This window comes from Melospiza georgiana, chromosome 7 (assembly GCF_028018845.1).
Source record: "Melospiza georgiana isolate bMelGeo1 chromosome 7, bMelGeo1.pri, whole genome shotgun sequence".
In the NCBI taxonomy this organism is placed as follows: Eukaryota; Metazoa; Chordata; class Aves; order Passeriformes; family Passerellidae; genus Melospiza; species Melospiza georgiana.
Genome location: NC_080436.1, coordinates 14882244 through 14903825, shown reverse-complemented (window position 1 = coordinate 14903825; position 21582 = coordinate 14882244). Strand labels below are relative to the sequence as shown.

At 40.3% G+C, this 21582-nt stretch overlaps 1 protein-coding gene across 11 annotated transcripts in view; it reads right to left on the bottom strand.

Annotated features, from left to right (window-relative positions):
• CARF (calcium responsive transcription factor) overlaps positions 1-21570 on the bottom strand; it is a 30541-nt gene extending 8971 nt beyond the window's left edge. For 9 of the 11 annotated variants that reach the window (XR_009114644.1, XR_009114640.1, XR_009114645.1 and 6 more), the window contains exons 1-14: positions 21416-21570; positions 18059-18180; positions 16328-16567; positions 15220-15340; positions 13048-13177; positions 12574-12658; positions 8728-8917; positions 6414-6534; positions 5373-5516; positions 4715-4948; positions 4159-4321; positions 3109-3184; positions 1417-1547; positions 60-423 (exon numbers count right to left, since the gene is read on the bottom strand). Coding sequence is in view for 1 of the 11 variants with exons in the window: in XM_058027701.1 (XP_057883684.1) it covers positions 60-423; positions 1417-1547; positions 3109-3184; positions 4159-4321; positions 4715-4948; positions 5373-5516; positions 6414-6534; positions 8728-8917; positions 12574-12658; positions 13048-13177; positions 15220-15340; positions 16328-16510 (1942 nt within the window). In the remaining 10 variants the exon portion in view is untranslated. The remainder of the gene's footprint in view (positions 1-59; positions 424-1416; positions 1548-3108; positions 3185-4158; positions 4322-4714; positions 4949-5372; positions 5517-6413; positions 6535-8727; positions 8918-12573; positions 12659-13047; positions 13178-15219; positions 15341-16327; positions 16568-18058; positions 18181-21415) is intronic. The other 2 variants (XR_009114648.1, XR_009114649.1) reach the window with 2 other exon arrangements.
• Positions 21571-21582: the final 12 nt, after the last annotated feature.

The window sequence follows — 21582 nt, the reverse complement described above, 5'->3', positions numbered from 1 at the left end:
AATCCACTGTATTTTCTCTATTCTATTATTGACATATTATTGAGAAAACTACAACTTACTAAGTGCTGGCTGGCTGTCCACAATCCGTACTGGGATAGTCTGCACATCTCCCAAGAGAATCTGCTGCACTCCTCCTTCCAGGCTTCTGGAGTCATCCACCCCTTCGCCTGGCACCAGCTGGCCCATGGCAAGCAGACTCTGATCAGAGGCAGGCAGAGCCCCAAAAGCAGGCACAGCAGCACTGTCCTGTGTCAGGCCAGCACCTTGCAGACTGTGCCCCTGACCCAGTGCTAGAGAATGGCTGCCTATTGCACCCCCCAGGGAATCCAGGAGACCTGCAGGGCTGGGAGGGGAATGGTTATTTACAGCTAGCAGGGCTGTTGATCCGTTTGTCGAGGTAAATGCTGACTGCAGCTGTAATCCCTGTGGAAGAGAAGGCAGAAGTACCAACCTAGCAGTAGTTACAGCAGAAGGAGTTTGCATTTAACAGCATGTATTGTCTAGGTGGCTTCTGACTTCCTACTCATTAACTCTTCTGAACACTCAATCCCAGCAACTCTAGGCTCAAAATGTACTTGAAAACAATTAGGACAATGGAATCCAGCAGCATTTAGAAGATTGCTTCTGACCATAAAGTTCTAATTCTGGATTGATGTTCAGTTTCAGATCATTCCCCAGTACTGTCCATTCCCACAAAAGGTGGGTACTACAAGCTAAGCACACTGCTTTAAATAAAATGATGTGAGATGGAGTCAGGCTGTCCTCAGAAAGAGAAGAAACAGCAAGTAGAACAGAATCTTACTACAGATCATTTTTCTAGGGAAAAAGTGCATTTTGTTGGGGTTCAAGAAATACGAAGCCAGATTTTCAAAGTAGTTAAGGAAGAGGGATAAGAAAGTCAGCTTTGAAGGGAGATGAGCTTTAAAAGAAGCTCTTTTAGCATGACATTCTTATCCCTCCCTCTCCAGCCTTTCAACCTGCATGTTTACAGCTCTGAGCTAGAAGCAGTTTCAGGATTTTAAGATATTTTCTTAAGAGGCTGGAGAAGGATTTAAAAGGAATAAACAAGATTGTCTTATCTCCCCTCAGTTTTGCAGCATTTTCATTATGAAATGACTGGACCGTAGAAAATGAACTTGGTTTGAGGTGGAAACCCACTGCTGTTATCCTCTTGGTTTTGCCTTCACAGGAGACCCTAACTTCAAAGTGTCAAAAGATGGAAGTGGGATCCCCTGCACCACAGCTACCTGGTCAATGTGACATGCAGGAGCAACCAGAGTAAGAGCTGACAGCTACTTCCTTGTGCGTGTTACCCAGCTACGTTTGGGATCTGCTGAGAGGGAACATGCTGTTCTAGCTTGCCTCCAGCACCTCCAGCACAGCATGTTTGATGTTCTGTACATGACCTGACTGTACCTGAAGCTGTGCAAATATCTTGGGCTGAAGAGAGGAGAGTGAAGACAGCAGCTGAGCTGTTTCTGGTACCAAGGACTCCCCGCTCTGGTTGGATTCTGCTTTGGTGATGACTGACTCGACTCCTGAGCTCCCTGTGGTGCCAAAATGAGGAAGCAGACAGTTATGACAAATCTCTTCTTCCTGTTTAATAAAAGCCTCCCCTGTGAACCAAACTCCCTTCAATCTCAATACAGATATACAGAAGACATACATATCCATACATATATGCTGTTCTCTTTGCAGAGCTTGGTTGCTAAAGAAAGAAGACTGGGTATGACAGAAAGACGATACTGCAGGAAATTTGTATCTACCTGTACAAAGCAAAAACCAGAGGCACCAATAAATCTGTTCTTGAGAGCAAAGTAATTGCACCCTACACTGTGCTTTGAATTTGCAGTCATAACATAAAAGCTGAAACATTTCTAGCAAAGCAGCAAATAATTTGACAATAACTATACCTGAGTAAGGGCTTAGAAACACACAGGTATCAAAAGAAAGGGTTGTCTTTCAAAGTAAAGATCTACACAGGAAATTTTCGGTGTCTCACCACTCCCCATCTTTGTGAAATCAGCATTAACTTCTATGCAATATCATCTAAAGTCCATTTATCTGGAGGTCTTTCAGCCTACAGATTATATAATATCCTCAAAATACTTATTTAATGCAAGAATGATGCACCTAATTTCCTGAAGTTTTGCAAAAACTGAGATTTGCTTATAACAATTTCTGCAAGAAAACTTCTCATGAGATCATTCCTAATTGAGCTACCCAGAACATTTTGGTTAAGCTTTATGCAGACACAGGCAGACAGTGCTCAGCTTCTTATTTCTTAGTTCCACTGTTATGGAGGTAATAGAGGAACTTGCCCTGTGAATGCAGATTACTCTGGTGAATGCAAAAATTTGAAAATTATCAATTGCAAAAGATTTTCTATCAGAAAATCACAGGAAAAAATTCCAGCAATCTGAGTGAAGGAAGGTTTTTCAACATATATAATGATCTGCACTCTCTTAACTATCACAACTGACCAGAAGACACATACAAATATTAGACTATTATGAATATTATACAGAGATCCCATATGCATACGTGAATGTTCACATGCAGGAAGAGATAGTTCTCTCCCTGAGCTGTATTCTATAGTGACACCCCTGGGAAAAAAGGTAATAGTTCAAATCTCTACTTGCTACAAAGAAAATTGGATCACATGGAGATAGGGAGTTCTGCACAAACAAGTTCTGTTACTGCCTGATTTCTTAAATGTACAGTTGTCTCCATTTGGCACAAGTTGAAATTAAAACAAATACGTATATTAAAACATATATGTGTATATACATATATGTTGAAGTGAAAACAAATATGTATACAGTTCATATAAAAGTTCACTAAATCTTTTGTTTGCTTGCAGATGCTAAATAAAAGCCAAATTTATAATTTTAATACTTCTGCCAACACCATCATGACTACGCCTATTTTTCCACACATGCGGTCAATTAAAAAAAAAAGTAAACCAAAAAAGTTATGGCAAAATAATCCTTCTTAAGTTCACCTGAGTGACAGGACATGACAGCAACCTCCTGGGAAGGAAAATGAACTTGGGTGACACAGCTAATAAAAGACATTTGGAGAAACAGGTTACACGTGCAGTCCTACCATCAGAAGGTGCTGAGGCAAACGCAACCGTCACTGTTTCTGTGAGGACATTCCCACTGTCTGTGGTCCATTGCAGCTGAAAGGAAAAAGAACTCAGTTCTCAGAAAGGGTGCAAGCTTGTCTACAGGAACACAGGCTCAATACAGGACTGATAAGAAAACAGTGTCTAAAACTACATTTGCTTACTTCTTTATAATTAGGCATTTTAGGACCTCTAGATTCACAAACAAAAAGTACCATAAAAGATTTTTAAACACGCAGTGTGTATGAGGAAGATTATCTGCTTTACCTGCTCTTAAGAGTTTAATAGATTTTAAAATATAAAATAGTGAAACCATTTGGCTAACTAACAAGCACACTCATTCACCTGGGCTACACCAGTGCAGGGAGAGGGAAAAGACTGATGACACAGCATGATTTAACAGTGCTGTTTGTCAAAGCTGATTTTAAATCAGCCATTTCTTAGCAGTTAGTCTCATAACTGGGAAAGTTAGGATCACTGTGTACACTTCAATACTCAATACATGGAAGAAAATTAAGGAACAAGGTTTAACAGAAGATTCAACTCCAACCTCACTGCACTTACTATAAAGTGCATTTATTACTATCAACACATTCAAAATGGTTATTAAGTCCTAATTTAGACAGCATCTGAGACACACTTCACCCCCATTTTTTCAGCTACTGAAAAGTAGTAGTAGCTTCTTCAAAACATAGACAGTGACAAAGCCATGAATAAAATTTTATGCCACGTGTCAATTTTTCTACACCAATGGCTTCCAGTTCACGCAGTCATCAAGAAGTGCTAATATGGTGTCATTTGTCAACCAACTAACAGCAATCTACTGCTGACAAGATAAATACTGAATAAGGTCAGAAGATTTTATTCACATTTAATCCAGTCTTACTCAGCCACAGATTCCACTAAAATATTTCTGCTGGAAATATAAAGTCACAGAAAATTTTGGATGAAATACAGCTAAGTGGTAAAAATTAAGATTTCCAGTATTTAACTCCAAAAATCAAAAAGATACACAAAGGCCAACATACCGTTGCTGGGATACTTTCTGAATCATACACCATCTCTCCATTCCTTAGGGACTTTTGCACTTCATGAATGTGGTTCTTGATGTCATTCACAGTGGGGAAGAAGGACAGGTTATGTCTTTCTGGCACTTCATCAGGTGTGAACAATTCTCTTTCCACATACTTTCTGTCATATGTTAAAGGACATTTATTACCATATTAAATATATTCCACTATTTCCTGCTGTTAAGAGACCCTGTTACCTTCTCCCTCCCATTGTTGCAATGACAAGACAAAAGCAAGCTAGATGATCTACTGAGACAGTTCTTTGTGCATTGGCTACAGAATTTGGAATTTAAAACCCCCATTTATTCAAGTAACTTTAAAGAGTACAGCAGCTCTTACAGGAGGCTATCTACAATGATATGAAAAGATATCAAAAGTTGGGAAAAACAGACTTATGACATCTGGGAATTAGATTCAGTAATGCACCAGCATTGCTCTTTAGCTGCAAAGCAAATGAATCAATTACAGAAGTAGATACAGCACTATGGGCTGAGCACTGCAGACAGTTCTGTACCTTAGCTGCTTCCTCACTGCATAGACCTGCTCCACTCCCTGAGACACCAGCTCACGGATCTTGTCTGCCACTTGAGGATGAAGTCGAGAAGGCAGAGTACTGTTCTCATCCCTAATGAACTCCTCCTCCTCCTCAGGAGAAGACACAGAAAGATGGGATGGTGAAGGAGGGAGGCAGGAAGTTTCCATCTCATGATATTGGTGGGCTTGCTGAGTAGGTAACTGTACATACCACCTAGCAAGAAGAAGAGAGGTTATACACACAATTCTCAAACAAAGGCAATAAATTAGTGTCTTGGGGGAACAGTTGAGGACTACCAACAACCTAGTCAGTGTGACAAGTTTTTACAGCCCCTGAGCAAGAAAATGTCTTTCAGAACTTGGGGCCTTCTCATACCTTTCAATGCAAAAGAAACTAGATCAACCCTAAAACAATACAACTATTTCTATCAATATCCTGCATGGAAACACCTGCTGAAGTTCCTTAGCTTAGTGCTTAACACATTTACCAAATTAATACTTCACTGCCACAGAAGTCTTAAAGACATTGTGGATTTTTTTACTATTAACAAGTGACTAAGTAAAAAAAAAAAAATCAAGTAAAATACTGCTCTTTTCGGCTTCATTTGTGAAAATAAAGAAAAAAGTGGAAGTTTCACCTGAGCACACCACCAGCATCTATCAAGTTCTTCTTCAGCATGTTGAATGCTTTCTCCTGCTCCATTCTTATGATTTTCTTGTCAATTTTAGGGTCAGTAGGAACCCTGTATTCTGGAAACTTTTGGACCTTTTTAATATAGATCCTTCCAAGGAGGAATAAAAAAAATTCTCCATCAGTATACTTTGTCCTTGGGAAGGGAAAGGCAAAAATCCCACTTACTTCATATCAGGCATTAATATAGAAAAAGTTCAAGCAGAGTGATGTCAGGTGTGAGGAGTCTCTAAAAGAACTTCAAATTCTTAAGGATACATTAATAGGTATGGATGCTGACAGACACATTTCTGGTCTGGAAGCCACTCAGCCAGAGTGATTTTACTCCTCAGCAAAAGCCCTCGTCCCTGACTATAGTAAAATCACAACACCAATTGTGAACAGGCTGCAGTTCACCCAGCTATGCAGAATTGAGCACATACAGACCTAGCTGCAACTATCATCAAGCACACTCTGAGCTCAGTCAACACTGAACAAGCACCCAGGAGAATGCTCAAGGGTGAGGAAAAAAAACCATTAGTGTTGAAGAAGGAGAAAATCCCCAGTGAACAGGAAGAACTGTAACTCTTTCAGCACACAGGACATGTGCTAAATTAGGATAATTGACTGATATCAGTGCAATTAAAAGCCTGAAGAAACAACAAATAAGATGACAAAGTTTTAGAAGCAGAAATAGTCACGAAAGGAAACCACAATAACTTGTGAATGCTCAGGTAGATAATGAATCCCACTTGTATTTCATAGAGTGATGTATTGCTACTTTGCAGAGAACCTATCAAATTTCAGCCTTATTCAGTCAGACAGGACAGCATTTCCTCCTTACCTCTACAAAAGTGTCAACCTCAAATTATCAAGGAGATAAAGCAAAAGAGCTACAAGAGCTGTGAGTATCAGCTACCATCCCAAACCAGTGCTCTGTCATGGCTCACAGAAAGAATGTTTTCCTAGGATGCTCAGTCACTCTTACAGCTTTATATATAATTCTTACCTTGCTGGACAAGTGGCTTTGTACAGCTGGCTAGAGGTGCTTTCCTGCTCACCAGCTTTTTTGGGCTGAAATCCTTTCCTCCTTGGCCCATATTGGCACTCCATTACAATGGCTCTGCTTCCTGGAAACAGAAAGTAATGCTCTCTGTTCAAGGAACCACTTAATTCATTACAGTAAAATACTAACTACAGAAGAGATGAGAGTTCTGAAGCAGTCATTTCTGTTTGCCATCAGACTCTTCAGAAGGCAGAACCCTCAGGTACAGCAAGCAAATACAATGCAAATGCTTCTCTCCCAGCATGTAAGAACACAAAGCACTTTAAACCATTTCTCTAACTTATTATACCTCACAGCACTCCTCAAATATCTGAGGGCAAAATATTGGACTTTGCCCTGGTGAGCACCAGTACTTTATAAGATCAGAAGTCTTGCAAGCTACCAAAGGAGCACAGTACTGGTAATAAACATAAAAAGCAGAACCCCCAAAACAACAGAAAAAATCCCCTGCTGAAATCAAAGATGTGATGGTTTTGGCTGGGATAGAGTTAACTTTCTTCACAGCAGCCAGAGTGAAGCTGTGTTTTGGATTTGTGCTGGAAGCAGTGCTGATAACACAGGGGTGTTTAGTTACTGCAGAGCAGGGCTTACACAGAGTCAAGGTCTTTTCTGCCTCTCACCCCACCCCACCAATGAGGGGGCTGAGGGACACAAGAAACTGGGACAGGACACAGCTGGGACAGCTGACCCAAAATGACCAAAGTCATATTCCATGTCATGTGGCATCGTGTGCAGCATATAGAACTGAGGCAAGCAGGAGGAAGGGAGGGACATTCAAAGTTAGAGTGTTTGTCTTCCCAAGTAACTGTTACAAATACTGTCCTGGGGATGAAAAGCTGTGAATGAATTCCTTACTTTGCTTTGACTGTGTGTGTGTGGATTTTCCTTTACCTTTTTAAACAGTTCCTATCTCAGCTCATGAGTTTTCTCAATTTTACCTTTTCAATTCTCTTCCCATCCCACTGGGGGAATGCGTGAGCAGCTCTGTGGTGATTTCCAGCTGGGGTCAAACCATGAGACAAGGTCAGCAGACATTTCCAGCCTCTTGGCTTAAATCAACACTTCAGACCATGCTGTCCCATAAAAGCTCAGCCTTGCAGTTAAGAAATCTTAACTGCTAAATAACAGTTTCAGCACAGTACACCCATAAAAAACCAGACAGGCTCAAACAAATACTGCTTTGCTCTAAACTAAAATTAAGTGACTTCTTCCAGTCAGAACTCTAACAAAAGGGATTGACAAGCAAAGCATTAAAGTGGTCAAGAAAGGAACATCTTCCAAATTTCTTCCACATCATGTTTAGTTATATTTTATTTATAGTTTGTGTACTCAAGTAAGCAGGCAAGGAGCTGCCTATGCCACAAGTGATATACCCAGAAACTTCTGAAGTATTATATAAAAGCAACATAATGTGTTTCCATAAGATACCAAATGATTTAGATGAAACTAAAGATGTCTCATACGCATGTTGGGGGAAAAAAAGAGTAAGTTGCTTTGATTTTATTTCTTAGTTTTCTTTTACCTCACAGTTTATGGCTGACGCTTTAAAACTGGTGCTAACATTTCCCTTTTTCACTAACTTTCAGGGAAAAAAAAAGGAAAAACCCCAAACATAACTTACATTCCTGTCACTCATTTTCTTTATGTAGCAAGTAAAGCCCGTTCATTTTATATCCAAATTAAACTCTTGGCAATTTCACGTATGTACTGCATGAGCTAAATATGTAACTACCAAGCTGTGAAATCTGCATGAACATTTCAAAAAAGAACCCCAAATGCTAAAAGTCTCTCTGCTGAGGTCTGTTGATGATTATCTTGCTTGTTTGTTTGGCATTTTGAATTTATTTATTTATTACTTTAATGTTTGCAATTTAAATAGTTTATTGACTCTTGTGCAACAAACTCTTCTAAAGATCTTCAAGTTAGGCAAGAATAATCGAACAAGCTCTTACCCTTACAAGACCTTTCAGATCCCAATAGAGCAAATGAGACCTCTCCCTAAAGACCTCATCACAAGAACTCCCATCAAATGGTACTTAGCTAATCTCTAAAGAACAAAAGGAAATAATCACAGCAAAACACAAAAAAGGAAACAATCTCCTTCAGACTCTCACAGCAGTGTGCAAGCTGCTCCTTTTTTTATGTTTGTGTCTCAACCTTATCAGAACTAAGGAACAACATAAAGATTCTTCTTTGCGGCCAGCTGGGGGGTGATGTTGAAATTTTGCAAGTAGTTATTAAAACAAAAGTTAGTTACCTGCATTGACAAAGGGGATCCCATCATATGGGACATACTGGGATTTCCACATCAAGCGTGTGGCGGGTTTGGCGGGGCTCGGAGACTGGCGCGTGCCCCACACGCTCTGTGTCTGCTGCTTGTGCAGCGCCAGGACGCTCTCTAACTCTGCCTCGCTCACGCAATAGCCGCGGTACGAGTCCCCAATTCTCTGCGTGGAAAGGACGGGAAACAATAGCGTTATTCACCCAGCTGACTGCTGACACTACGCGTGGAAGCACTCAGGGACTCCGGCAGCTGACAACATGGGCCCAGATTTTTGGCACTCCGTGTTCTTTGTCCCCACAGTAGTATCCTCATGAAGAGATTTATCATAGGATCTAACAGAAGAGCAATCCCCACTGAGGTCAGGAGTTTGTCAGTCATTCAAGACCCTGAGAACACCAAGAGCCCCTAAAAAGGTTACAGTCACTGTCAACTCTGATTTCCAGAGGACAACTTCACTCCCGTAGTTTACCACCAACACATACTTCTGTTGCAGTCACTGACTAGACAAATTAGTATTAGATTAAGGTTTTCACTTGACTGCCATAGAGGAGCTCTGAATCACTAATAATTGTCTCTGCATCTACTGCAACACACACTGCACCTGCCCATACCACCAGTAACTGTCTCACCTACTTAGTGCACTAACTCTTAAATGAATGTTTTACACAACATCCCTCCCAGCCTTTGAGGCACTCTTGATTCTCAGCATTACACAGAAACTTACTATACCAGATTTGCCATGTGCAAACTGAGGATGGTTTCATTAACTCTGCTAATGTCAGGGCAACTCCACAAAAATTGCATCTAACTTGACTCAAAGAAGTTATCCAGCTACTCAGTAGTTCCTACTCCAGCTACTCAGTAGTTCCTACTCCAGCTACTCAGTTCCATCACAGTTGTTTCGGTGCTGGTCTGCCAAGGCCAGCCAACAAGCAATAAAATTACTGGAAGAGAGAAGAACTTTTCATCCAAACTCAGAATGCAACACTTGCTTCTGTTCATATGCAGCTGAGGGTCAGGCTGGCCAAGCAGCTGTAACAGCCAGAGTAGTTTGCCAGCTCAGTCTTACAGTGTTAACAGCAGGAAAAACACATGGTGACTGAGTACTAAGGTCTGACTGATTTGCCACCTTCACTGACAGAACAGCTAGATGTTTAAATAATACTGACAACAAAAGAGCAACAGTGTCTGCCCAAGGTTATCAACAGATACCTTAGCAACAACTGCTTAAAACCTGCCTCACACTTATCTAAGAAAAACAGAATGTCTGTGGTTAGCAAGACCTGAAGTCAACAATGAATCTTGTGACTGAACTGGGCCAGCACAGTGCTGCTGCTGCTGCTGGTGCAAGGGCAGACATGGAGGGTTGTGTGTGCAGTGGGTGAGAGTCACTGGGACACGAGCTGCTCACACCTCAGAGCTCACTGCTCTGCAGGCACTGCTGCAGCAGCTGACCATGTCTGCACAGGCTGCACTCACACGGCTGTGGGAGCAAGAGACATTGGCAATTGTTTAGCTAGAAGTTATAAATAATACTTCTGAACAAAACTTGATCTGAAAAATTCAGGAGAAGGAAAGCAGCCTGAGAAGTACCAGAACTTCTTTCTTTCCAGAAGTCTGGGATGTTGCCTTTCAGAAGAGGGATTACAGCACCACTGAACATAATAAATGTTGCAAAACCTGCTGTTTTTTTTTACCCATACCTTGTAACTGTCACTAAAAATAGGTCACTGACTTTATTCTAGAAAGATGAGAAGACCGACAAAACTGTTGTGCCAGAAAAGTAGCAAAAACAGTTAAAGAACTCTCTCCTATTCTGGCTTTTGCCCAAGTTAGATCATTTTCCCTAAACTGGTGGAAGGGGAGGAGGAGGACAAGAAGAAAACCACACAGCACCTAAGACCCCGGCTTTCTACAGGCTTCACAAGTAGGAAAAAAATGGACAAACAAGAGTACCTTCCTCAGACAAATAGTGGTTAATTAATGTCGTTTTAAATTTAATTGTATGGTTAATTAATGCAGTTTTAATTACATTTTATTTCAGTAGGCTGATACATGCAGGAAATGCATTCTGATCAGACCACTGAAAACTAAATACAAGTTATTAAAAGAAACTGTTTAAATTAACTCTGCAACAATGTAATTACCTTGAAGCAATCACATGCTCTTCAGCCCTTTAACTCCAAGGTTCAAGCCAAAAAATTGAGTGATTCCTTCTTCCTCCCCTGGCCTTGCCTCAGCAAAGTACATAAAAGCTAACCCTAGAGTACACACATCAAGACTGCAGATTTCCTTGAGGAAAGGGTACAGAGGCACTTTGCAGTCCAGACACAGCAAGTGTAAGCTGAACATTTCGAGGCAGCCAGCTTTTACTGCTCTGTGTTTGCCCACAGTCCCAACTGCCCAAGGAGTCATTGGCCTTAGGAGAGCAGTGGCTTCCCCTGCTGACACCTTGTGTGTCACAGAGACTGCAATACTGCTTTAAGCTTGTTTCAATTCTGGCAGACAACTCAAAGAGTGGAATTGTGAGCTGACATATCCAAACTGGATCTCCAAATTTCAGTAGGACCCTTCAATTCTGCTACTAGTAACAAAACGTTTTGACACCTGAAAGATAATTGACACCTCAAAATCCCAGTGTCTCTAGCTTATGCCCAAAAAAAGGCACAATACATCCCAGCACTCTCTGGTGGATCAGGGAGGATTAATGCTTACAGGCAACAGTTCTGCTGAACAGCAGAGGGAGATGTTTGTGTCCTCAGAACATATTGAAATAGACACTATTTGTATTTCCTTTTCTTTAAAAAGAAGAACCTTTCTATAAATGTCACTGTGAATTTTAAACACGGTAGGTGAAATTTCTTGTAATAGAGAGACAAAGCAGATCCTAAGTCCTCTGATACTATGATACCAATTATAAATGATTCAGATAAGCCACATGGATGTTAAGACAGGAAAGAATCTACACCACATAGTGCTAAAAACACAATGAATTTTATGAACTAACTGTCCAACTGATTTAAGCAACTGTTTCTATAAAAATGGTATCTCCACCATGGAAGAATTCAAGCTAAGAATTTTCTGACTTCTTAACATTTATGTGGACATAAGAGTGGATGGTACCACCTGTATTAAATAAATGGCATAATACAAAAGGAATAGATTAATATATTTAATTTTAAAATTGTTTCTAAGCAGATACAGAAAGAAATTCAATGTCTAGGTCCCTCAAACTTCTAGTTGCCAGTGGCCAAGCCAATAGAAAAAAAAATGGGAGAAATATCTAAAGAGATTACGCATCTATGGAGTATTTAAAAGCTTTCCTTTTAAAAAGTATTAAGAGAAAGTAAAATAAACATCTGTCAGGAAGAGTCTGGCAGCAGGAGGAAGGGGTAGCTGGTCTCAAGAAACTTCCCACCTCAGACTTGACACTGGCCAATCACATGGATTTTGATTTCCATGTGATAACACAAACCGCATGGACAGTAGCAGAAGTCAGCAAATTTTGCTCTGTCATTCAACAGTAAACCCCGTTGAACAACATGTGGCACATAATGGCTCTTCCCAGCACTACAAGGTATCAGGTTTTCAGCACCACTTCTTTTAATTCAGGAGCAGTTGATGGTCAGTTATTCTAAAATTCTCAAAATAGAGAGGGATTTCACAGCATTTTATGTGTTTAACTGTGCTAGCAGTACCAGTGTTATATACCAAGAAGCTTGAACACTTCTACAGCAATAAATTATTCCTTCCAAGGAACAGGAACAGTGTTTCAGAGGTAGATGATAAAACCTTCTGTCAGAATTCTTTGTGACCCACCTCACAGTTCCTGAGACGGCGTGCCCATGCAGGCGTATTTAGTGGCAATGGCTGAAGAGGGATGGGAAAAGAATCTTCCACTGCCCTGAAAAAAAAAAATAATAGAAGTCTATACAGATATTCAGAAAAGCAACAACTTAGTCTAAACTACAGGCAAGATCAAATCAGTGTATTATGTACAATCCTAGAGCATATGATCAAACTATGGATATTGTATTAACATGCCTTAAAAAACCTGTGGTTTTCATTTTCATATTCTATTTCATTGTTAAAATAACTTACAGGGAATAAAAGTATTAAAAAACAGCACTGGTTTCTACATTCAAGTCCTCCAAACATTCAGTACACTGTGTGTTCATAACCTCTTTTCCATGGTAATTTTGTGATAACCATTGCAAAAACAAACTGCAAGAAAAAAAAGGCAGTGCTAACATTGCATCAAAGTGATTGTTCATCCTTTAACCCCTGACCTACCTGGTGGTTGATTTTTTTGATACAGTGAGAGATGCCTGTGGATGTAGAATGTAACTGCTTGCACTGTCTGCTATGGAAGCCACCACCACAGTCTGCAGATTGCCATCACCACACTTCTCTTCTGAAATATCTTTACCAAAAAAAAATATCAGCTTTCTGATTAATAACTGAATATAGAATGAGGAAAAACAAGCTATGATCAAACTTTGTATTTGAAGCAAGCATTTTGATGTAGGAAAGAAATTTAATAGATGATAAAGTAGTCTAACAGTTGTGAATCAGTGCTCAAACTCCATGTGCTCCAGTGCTCACACTGGCACACATATGAAGATACACTTGGTAAGGCTGCTTATATTTAATGACTATGGTAATTGTGAAGGTAAATAATCAGAGCAATTTGCAAATTACTCTCCTTTCAGGAATCCATATAGGATTGCACAAGTATTTAGTTCAGCTGCAAGTCACACACTGGTTGCTTTTAAAACAAGAAAAAATGAGGTAATGATATTGCTTTGTACTTAGAAAAGAACACTTAAACAAGAAAAACAAGCCTCTTGTAATTGAATCTGACATGCTGTTAGAACAAATGTTTTAGCCTTTCTTGGTAATGGGGAGCAATCCACAAGCCAAAAATTGCTCTTAAATTGAAGCCTGTGTGTACAGTAAAACAAAAACATAATGGAAAACTGTAAAAACAGACATTCAATATTTTGGTCTCAACAAAAACACATGAGGTCTCTTTAGATGAGGGATTTTTGCCCTTCAGTTATGAAAGCTTCTTTCCCTCATCCAGAGAGAGTGGTAAGCTATTGACACAGTACAGAAATGGATCCACATAAAGCTCCATAAGAAGATTCCTAAGTGTGCACTTGGATTAACACCTCTCTGGCTCAAAGCACTGGTTCCTCCTGCAGGGACGTGCCCTTAAGACACTACAGGCTACTCTGAAGTCTGCACCATTCTGGCATTACCACCATGTGCAGACAAGTGAAACTCAGGAGCTGACAGGCCACTCTCCTTTCTCTTCTACCTCCACAGTAAACTGCTTGCAAGTCTTCCCAACTGTCTAAAATGGAAATGCAAAACTACTATTTAGTATTTCAACTTAGTGCTTACAAAGAGTAGCAGCAATTATTTTGTAACTAAAGGCTCCCAGTCAGCTTTAAAGTAGAGTAAGACTCTGCTGTAATCAAACCTGGTTTTACCCCTGAAAGAGCTGGAGAGAGAGGGAAGGTTGAGCATTAGGGTAGGAACAAGGTCAGGAAAACATATTGCAACCCTAAGTGAAAAGAGCTAGATCACTGCTTGAATGCCAAATCTTTCTTCTATTCACCCAGCACCAGGACTCTACTCTTTTTCTGACCTGTCATTCCACATGAGCACTTAGCCAGTGCTCCAATCTTGACAACTTTATAGAGAGAAGGAAAAAACAGTTTAAAAAACATTTGAGAGTTTAACAAAATGCGACCACCTCGTTCTCAGTCTCACTCTGTGAATGCAACCTAGTACACAGCATTTTGCCATCCACCAAGGATTGCGGATCAATAATCAATGCTTTCAGATTTCAGTATGTCCATTTTCTAGAGAAAACCTGAAAATTTGGCTTCCAGTGTATCTCAGCACATGCTTAAAATGTGACAACTAACACATCCCAATGAATGGAAAGTTACATCTTATTTTCCTTGACTGGGAACTGAATTTGTACCTAAATGATTCATTCTTGGCTTCATAGAAGACGCATCATCACCAGTGATGTCTGGAACAGAAGATTTAATATTCTTCTGGCCTGTCTGCATTACAGAAATTAACTACTTCACTCACAATGAAGTAAACAAATACTGAACATTTGAAGCCAATAGTACCACTGGTGGCAAAAATATCCTTATTAAAGGTAAATAAAGCAAGAAACAACTCTGTGCTTTACATGTTAATCTAATCTACCCATCACATGCCCTTCAGAAAGGGGGCATAATAGCTCTCATAAGCTTTCATTATGCTTTTGCCCAGCAGAAAATGTGGTGTGGGAGGCACCAGATTCACAATCAGAAAGCAGGTTCAGGGTGCATTCTGTCTTATAACTAAAGAAAGGAAAAAAAGGTGCTTAAAAAAGACCATGGAGGATGAGCTTAGTCACAGGAGCACAAACCCTCAAGTCCCACAGGTTAAACTCACCCTGTGTGCTGGTCACATCCAGAAGCTGACCTGGAGGAATAATCACTTGGGTCACTCCTGGCTGGGCAGAAGGAATGACATGCAGCACCTGCCCATTTTCTGACTGGCTGGTAACAATCATCTGGAAGGCAGTCACACAGAAGGATTAATGGTTCCAGTTGGTATGGTGATCTTGCAGCATGACTGCGTTTGATTATTACCAGAACAGGAAATATTTTGCTTAGAGTTAGGGACTCTATATTTACTTGACTTTACGTAATAAGCAAACTGTCTCTTTATTGTCAATTTCTTAAAATTACTTTCCCCTTTTAAAATAGGTCTTTAATTAAAGAAAGAAAAAAAACCAAACAAAACAAAACAGTACTTTATCTGATTCTACAATGAATTACACATTTATTTGAAACTGACAATTCTGCTATTACACACAAATACCTGAAAGCCATTCATAGTTGGATTCACTGTAACTCCATTCATGGACTAACAGAACTAATAATAACATTAAAATTGTGAGCTTTACTTCTAAGAAACTGACCTCTATGGGCAGCATTTCATGCAAAAAAAGAGAGAAGAAAAGTCCCAGGGCTTAAAAAAACAATACAAATTCAATCATCTGGGATTCTGAAAAACTTGAACAACTTATCATGGTATATTTACACAGGACTCTGGGTGAGAGTTACCTTTTTTACAAAGTAGGTGTTACAAATTACAAAGTAACATTTTAAGAAAATTAATTGAGGGAGAAAGGTGAAACATAATGACTTAGCTTACTGCTAATGTTCTGATTCCCCCAAAAAACCAGAGATTTATCCAGGGAATATAGAGAAAGCAGCAGCAGTAGAAATACAAGATCTTGTCACACTGCAGCATCCGGGCTCAATAGTGACAAAAGACATCAGTTTAAAATTCGTAATGGTTGCAGACAGGATGTGCCTACCTGAAGAAGGGCAACTGGAGCATGAACTGTACCACTGAAAAGTTCCACCTTGTCGCTAGATATAAAGTCTGAATCAGCTGTTGCTACACCAAACCACCAGTAAGAGAGCTCTTCAGCGAGCTCCCTGGTGTGTGAACACAGCCCCAGGCCTGGCTGCCCTGGGTGAACACTCACCATGGGTGCACCGGGCCCTCCCAGGGGCTGCAGCTCACACAGCGGCTGCCTGGGCTGCTCTGCCCCGGGCAGCTCCTCGGCAGAGCAGGACCGCGCCTGGGGAGGGCTGCCCGACAGGGGGACTGCGGTGGGCAGGGCTGGGGGAGAGTCGCTCTGGCCGAACAATAGATCCCTGGAATCCATGCACCTCAGTTGCTTTCACAGAGGAAAAACAGTAAAATGTACTTTGAGCAGCAACTTCTATGAAGGGAAAAAAAAAACAAAACAAGAAAGAGAAAAGAACATTTAAAACCAGAGCGCTATAGTGTATACTCAGAGGAGCTCTTGTCCTTCTGGACCAAGAAGCTAACACTAGCAGTTCCACTTTTGTTTTCGACTCCCATTCTTATTCCTGCTTCCTAGAATGAAGTCTCTCTACTAAGACAAAAGAAAATCCCTTTCGCTCAAAATCTACTCCCCAAAAACCATGTATCACTTTAAAACACCTCAAGTCTGCCCAGAAACTGAGACTTATACCAAAAACAAAACTGTAAAATATTCACCAACTTGATTTGAAATCCTAGATACTCTTCCACTTGGCCTTTCCCTACATGCATTTAGCTATGAAGAAAAAAAAATCTCTACACATTTTAAAAATTCTTTACAACAGAAGAAATACAGGCAACACAACCTCCGATTCAAGGGCAGGAATCGTACAGCATAAGGTCAAGAATCAGAGTTTCAAAATCTTAAAAAAATAGAGTGTATCTTCATCAAGTTTGTAGAACCAAAGTCTTAGAGTACATGCCATTTTCATTAAATTAAAGAGCATAGGCACAAATACTTGTCTTGTGGAAACTCTGACAACAAAAACATTAAGCATGTAAAATAATGGGAAAATAGGCAGTCCTTGTGACAATAACATGTCAAGGTGTCATTTGGCCAATGCAAGAAGGGCTGCAATTTGTTCTATTTCTTGCAGCAACTGCACAAACAACTCTGATGTTTTTGCAATAAAAATTAATACACTACAAATCAAAGAATGAGGAAAAGTGTTTCTAAATTTTATCTAAAGTCAGATTCGATCTAAATAGCCCCATCAAAAATTCTGCAGGTATAAATTCTCTGTGCTGAAACTGTCTACAGTGAACTACACCAGAAAAGCAGCACCAAACAAGTGGCACCTGTTGTGTTAAAGCCATTGTGCACAGACCATGAGCACACAAGTAAATCACTACCTGAATGACATTTCATGTCAGAAAAACATTCTGCAGAAGAGGATTCATGCACAGAAATCTCCCCACATAAGAAGATCTGGCAATATCTAATAAAAAATACATGAAAGACTCCTCTCCCTCAATGCATACACAGGTGTCCTGCATCCCTGGACTCTTTATTTGTCACATTTGGTCACTAAGCAATGCCACCTCATTTTCACCTGTTCTGAACCTCTCCTACTCCAACACATGTCACAAAGCATTCTTTTTTAAAGAGTTAACAAAATAAAGCATTCATTTCCTCAGCACCATAGCAGGAAATAATCACTGATGGTCATTACATGTAACATCTGGATATTCATCAGTTCAAAACTGAATGGCACAGGAACCCAAGGGAAGGATGCACATTCTTAAAAGACATGATGCATTACTCTAAGGGCAAGAAAAAACCCTGCACTGATGAAATAGCATATTTGAAACTCATCAGAGTGGATGTAAAGGAAGCATCTACAAGGACAAAGCATTCATAGCTCACCTGAAAAATCTGATCATTTGTTTCTGACTCTCCTGTAGCATTACAGCTGCCTATGAACAAATCATTAGATCCTTCCATAGCAATATCATGGTCAGCTCCACTCTCTTCCATTACAAGGTGACCTGAAAAGGTTACAGAAGCTCATTTTAACCTTCTGCCAGGAGATTGCTGCAGGTGTTGTCTTCATGTTTTACAAACTCAGTGTTACAAGTTCTAAAGCTGTTGCAAGGTAACAGCAAAGCTCTCCAGAAATCCTTGCCTCCTTATCACACTATTACTCACTGCAGAAAAATTCCAGTGTGCTGCTCCAGGAGTAGAGCTTAGCCTTTTATATGAGATAATTTGCTTGATTTGTCATTGCATACACAGATACAAAACACACATACACCCTCCCACGATTTTCATCTGAATATGTCCAAAAGCACTGAACTAACAACCACACACATCCAGAGAACACTTGATATTTAGGCACATGCCAGCAGTGCTTTATAAATACATTAGTCACCTTCTTCCATAATCACCAGACAGAATTTGCATTATGCAGCTCTGTCATGTAGACATCTTGAAGCAAATCAATTTGTTTTAAAGGCTTATAAGACAGCATGTAAAAGAAATAAAATTACTATTGTTAGTCTACAGTGGTATGCTTCGGGCAGAAAAAAACCACCAGATATGGAAAACAAAATTTGGCATTAATCATGTGGTGAAAGACAAAAAGAGTTCCAAGCACTCCAGAGATCTACCTCCTATCCCAAAGGAAGCTTCAAGATACTCAGCTGCCCATTGCAAACCTTCAAACAGACAGATAATACTGGACAGTGAATTGCCACATGCACAGGACAATGCTCTCATGCACACAGCACACCCTTTAAAGCAGCAACCAATCCCAAACATTCACGAGCAGCAGGACAAAATGACAATTAACTTGGCCCCTGCCTAACAAGAGTTTACATCTATAAGACTACACACACAACATACCCAAATGAACAGCAGAAAACTCCTGTAGTTTGGGGTGAAGGAGGGGGAAGGGTGGTCACGATTTTTCCCTTCAGTATTTTATTTTAAAGACAGGCTGCATTATATTAGCACATGACTCCTACCAGCTGTATCTTCTTCACCACACCACGCAAGCAAATTCCTCAAGATGGACCTTCTTGGCTCTGGAATTTCAACTGTTTACAGCTTTTGCAAGGAGACTGTAACAGGCTAGAGAGTAACTTCAAAAGAACCCTACAACTCTTAAAGCACAGATTTATTCTGCTTTGCAAAGGTATAAAGGACACAAAGGCAAAGCAAATCCACATCTCCTTGGCTTTTGAAGCTGAATAAAGCATCCTGCTGATACAAACAACATTGAGAAGTTAAGCAGCTCATATGCTCAATATATTAATACTTTAATCTAAAGCAGATTTATTTTTCCATTCAATTTTCAAGTGATGACACTCCAGACCAAGTTCCAAATGAAGTTACCTCATGTTTACCAAATATTTTTGAGCTTTGGATCTGAGAACAATTATAAGACGTTTCAGTTAAAATGTCTGAAGCATCTTAGCAGCAAATGGAAAAAAAAACCCCAGAAAACCAGATTTCATCATCACTCAACCATTTCCTCTCAGCTCAAAGATGTAAAGAAGAGACAGCAGTTTTGCAAAAGCAGCACATTTAGTTCTTTGAGATAAACTGAGTTTGTTCCAGATACCGATAACACGGACTCTGAGCATGCTGGAACCCAACAACAGAACACAAGGACGGCTCTATGGGGACACACCATGACCCCAGCAGCCCAACATCCTGTAGCTAACAATAGTTAATAACAAAGCTCAGGGGGGAAAATCCAGCAGTGAGGTAAATACACAGTGATATTTATCCAGCTTCCTTTCATAGGCAGCCCATATATTTTATATTTGTGTTTAAAATAATCCCTGTGGTACAATTTTGCCCCATGATTTTGTCGGATCAGTGCTGTAACCTAGACAAACCACTGGCACACACACCACTTGGAAAATCAACTTCATGGTTTAACCATCCAGGTTTCATTAACCCAAGTGCTTGTGTGCAACCACAAACAAAAATTATTATTTTTTGTCTAAAAGAAATACTCTTCTACAGAGGTGTACAAGTACATGCACAGTTAATGGATCTTACAGTTGTATAAATATTGCTGAAGAATTCTCCAAACAGGAGAGTTAAATCCTGTATATTTATGTACACATAAGTATAGGAATATTTGTTAGGAACGTGTAAATAACAAGTAAGTATCACCTCATAAACATTAAGTGAGCACCACAAAAATTCCCACTGTAACACCAGGGCATCACACGTTTAACAGGTGGCTGAAGGAGAAATGTGGAAGTTTAACGTTAGTGTACAGTGGGAACAAGAGCTGCATCCTCCAAGCACACAGGCAGATCACTGTGCCTCAGCTTTAGCCTTAACACAGCTCCACTCCCACCACTTTATAGGCTGCTTCCCGATTCCAGTATTCCAGGGCCATTTCCAACACATGAGTTAGGGTATTTTAATGCCACAGGTCTATTTCCTTCACCCTGCTTCCATTTGGGAAGCCCTTTTCTCAAGAAAAGGGAAATCTATGGCCATTGTTGTCCCAGGTTCACCTCTACAAAGACAGCAAGCAGCCACAGAAACTGCTACCACAGGCAAACATGATAACCACATGAGCACTGTATGCAGGGTGCTGGTTATACTTAACAGAAAATACATACAATTGAATGCTTCACCATCAGTTTCTTTTGAGTTTTCTACAAGATTATAAGAAGACTTTGGATAACTGCATAGCTTATAGCAATCAAAATTCACTGTCTGAAAAAGCTCCCTTTGAGGACATTTCTCTACAACAAATTCACAAGGGCGTGAATTACAGCAAAACATATCAGGGAGGAAATCAGGACATAGTGATACTTCCCAGTAAAGGAGTTACAATTAGCTTTGTCAGCTTGTACTAAGTTTGAGATTTAGCATTATCTCTATCACGGAAGAGGAGGCAGATGCTGTTAAGAATACAGAGAAGATCTGGGGACTCACACATAAAAGGATTCTCAAGTCAGTTTTTGGAAGACAACGCCAACAGCTGGAAAATGACCCTGTGTCAATTTCGCTGACAAACAACGCTAGGTCTGTGAAGTATGCTTCAGAAATAGATGAGATTTCAGAGCCTCACGAAACAGCAAACACCCAGCACCCGCCCGCTCCAACACCGAGTCACCACTCAGGGAAACCCCGGCTGCTCACAGAGGCCACGAACAACTGTCAGAAAGGTGGGGGAAAAAATTTTATAAACAGCGCAAGCACACAGCATGTTCTCACAAAAGCAGCCTTCTCCCAGAACACCAAACTCACTTGCAGCTTCTTTTTAAGTCCACCGCGCGTTGGGTTTATTACTTCTAGTAGGCAGTTTATTGTGGGTGTGCCGCTAGACGTGCAGAGAAACACAACCCGAGTGACTCCGAGCAGAGACCACCGCTCCAGCGACCCCGGGCGGCACACGGGGCACTGCCCGGCCCGAG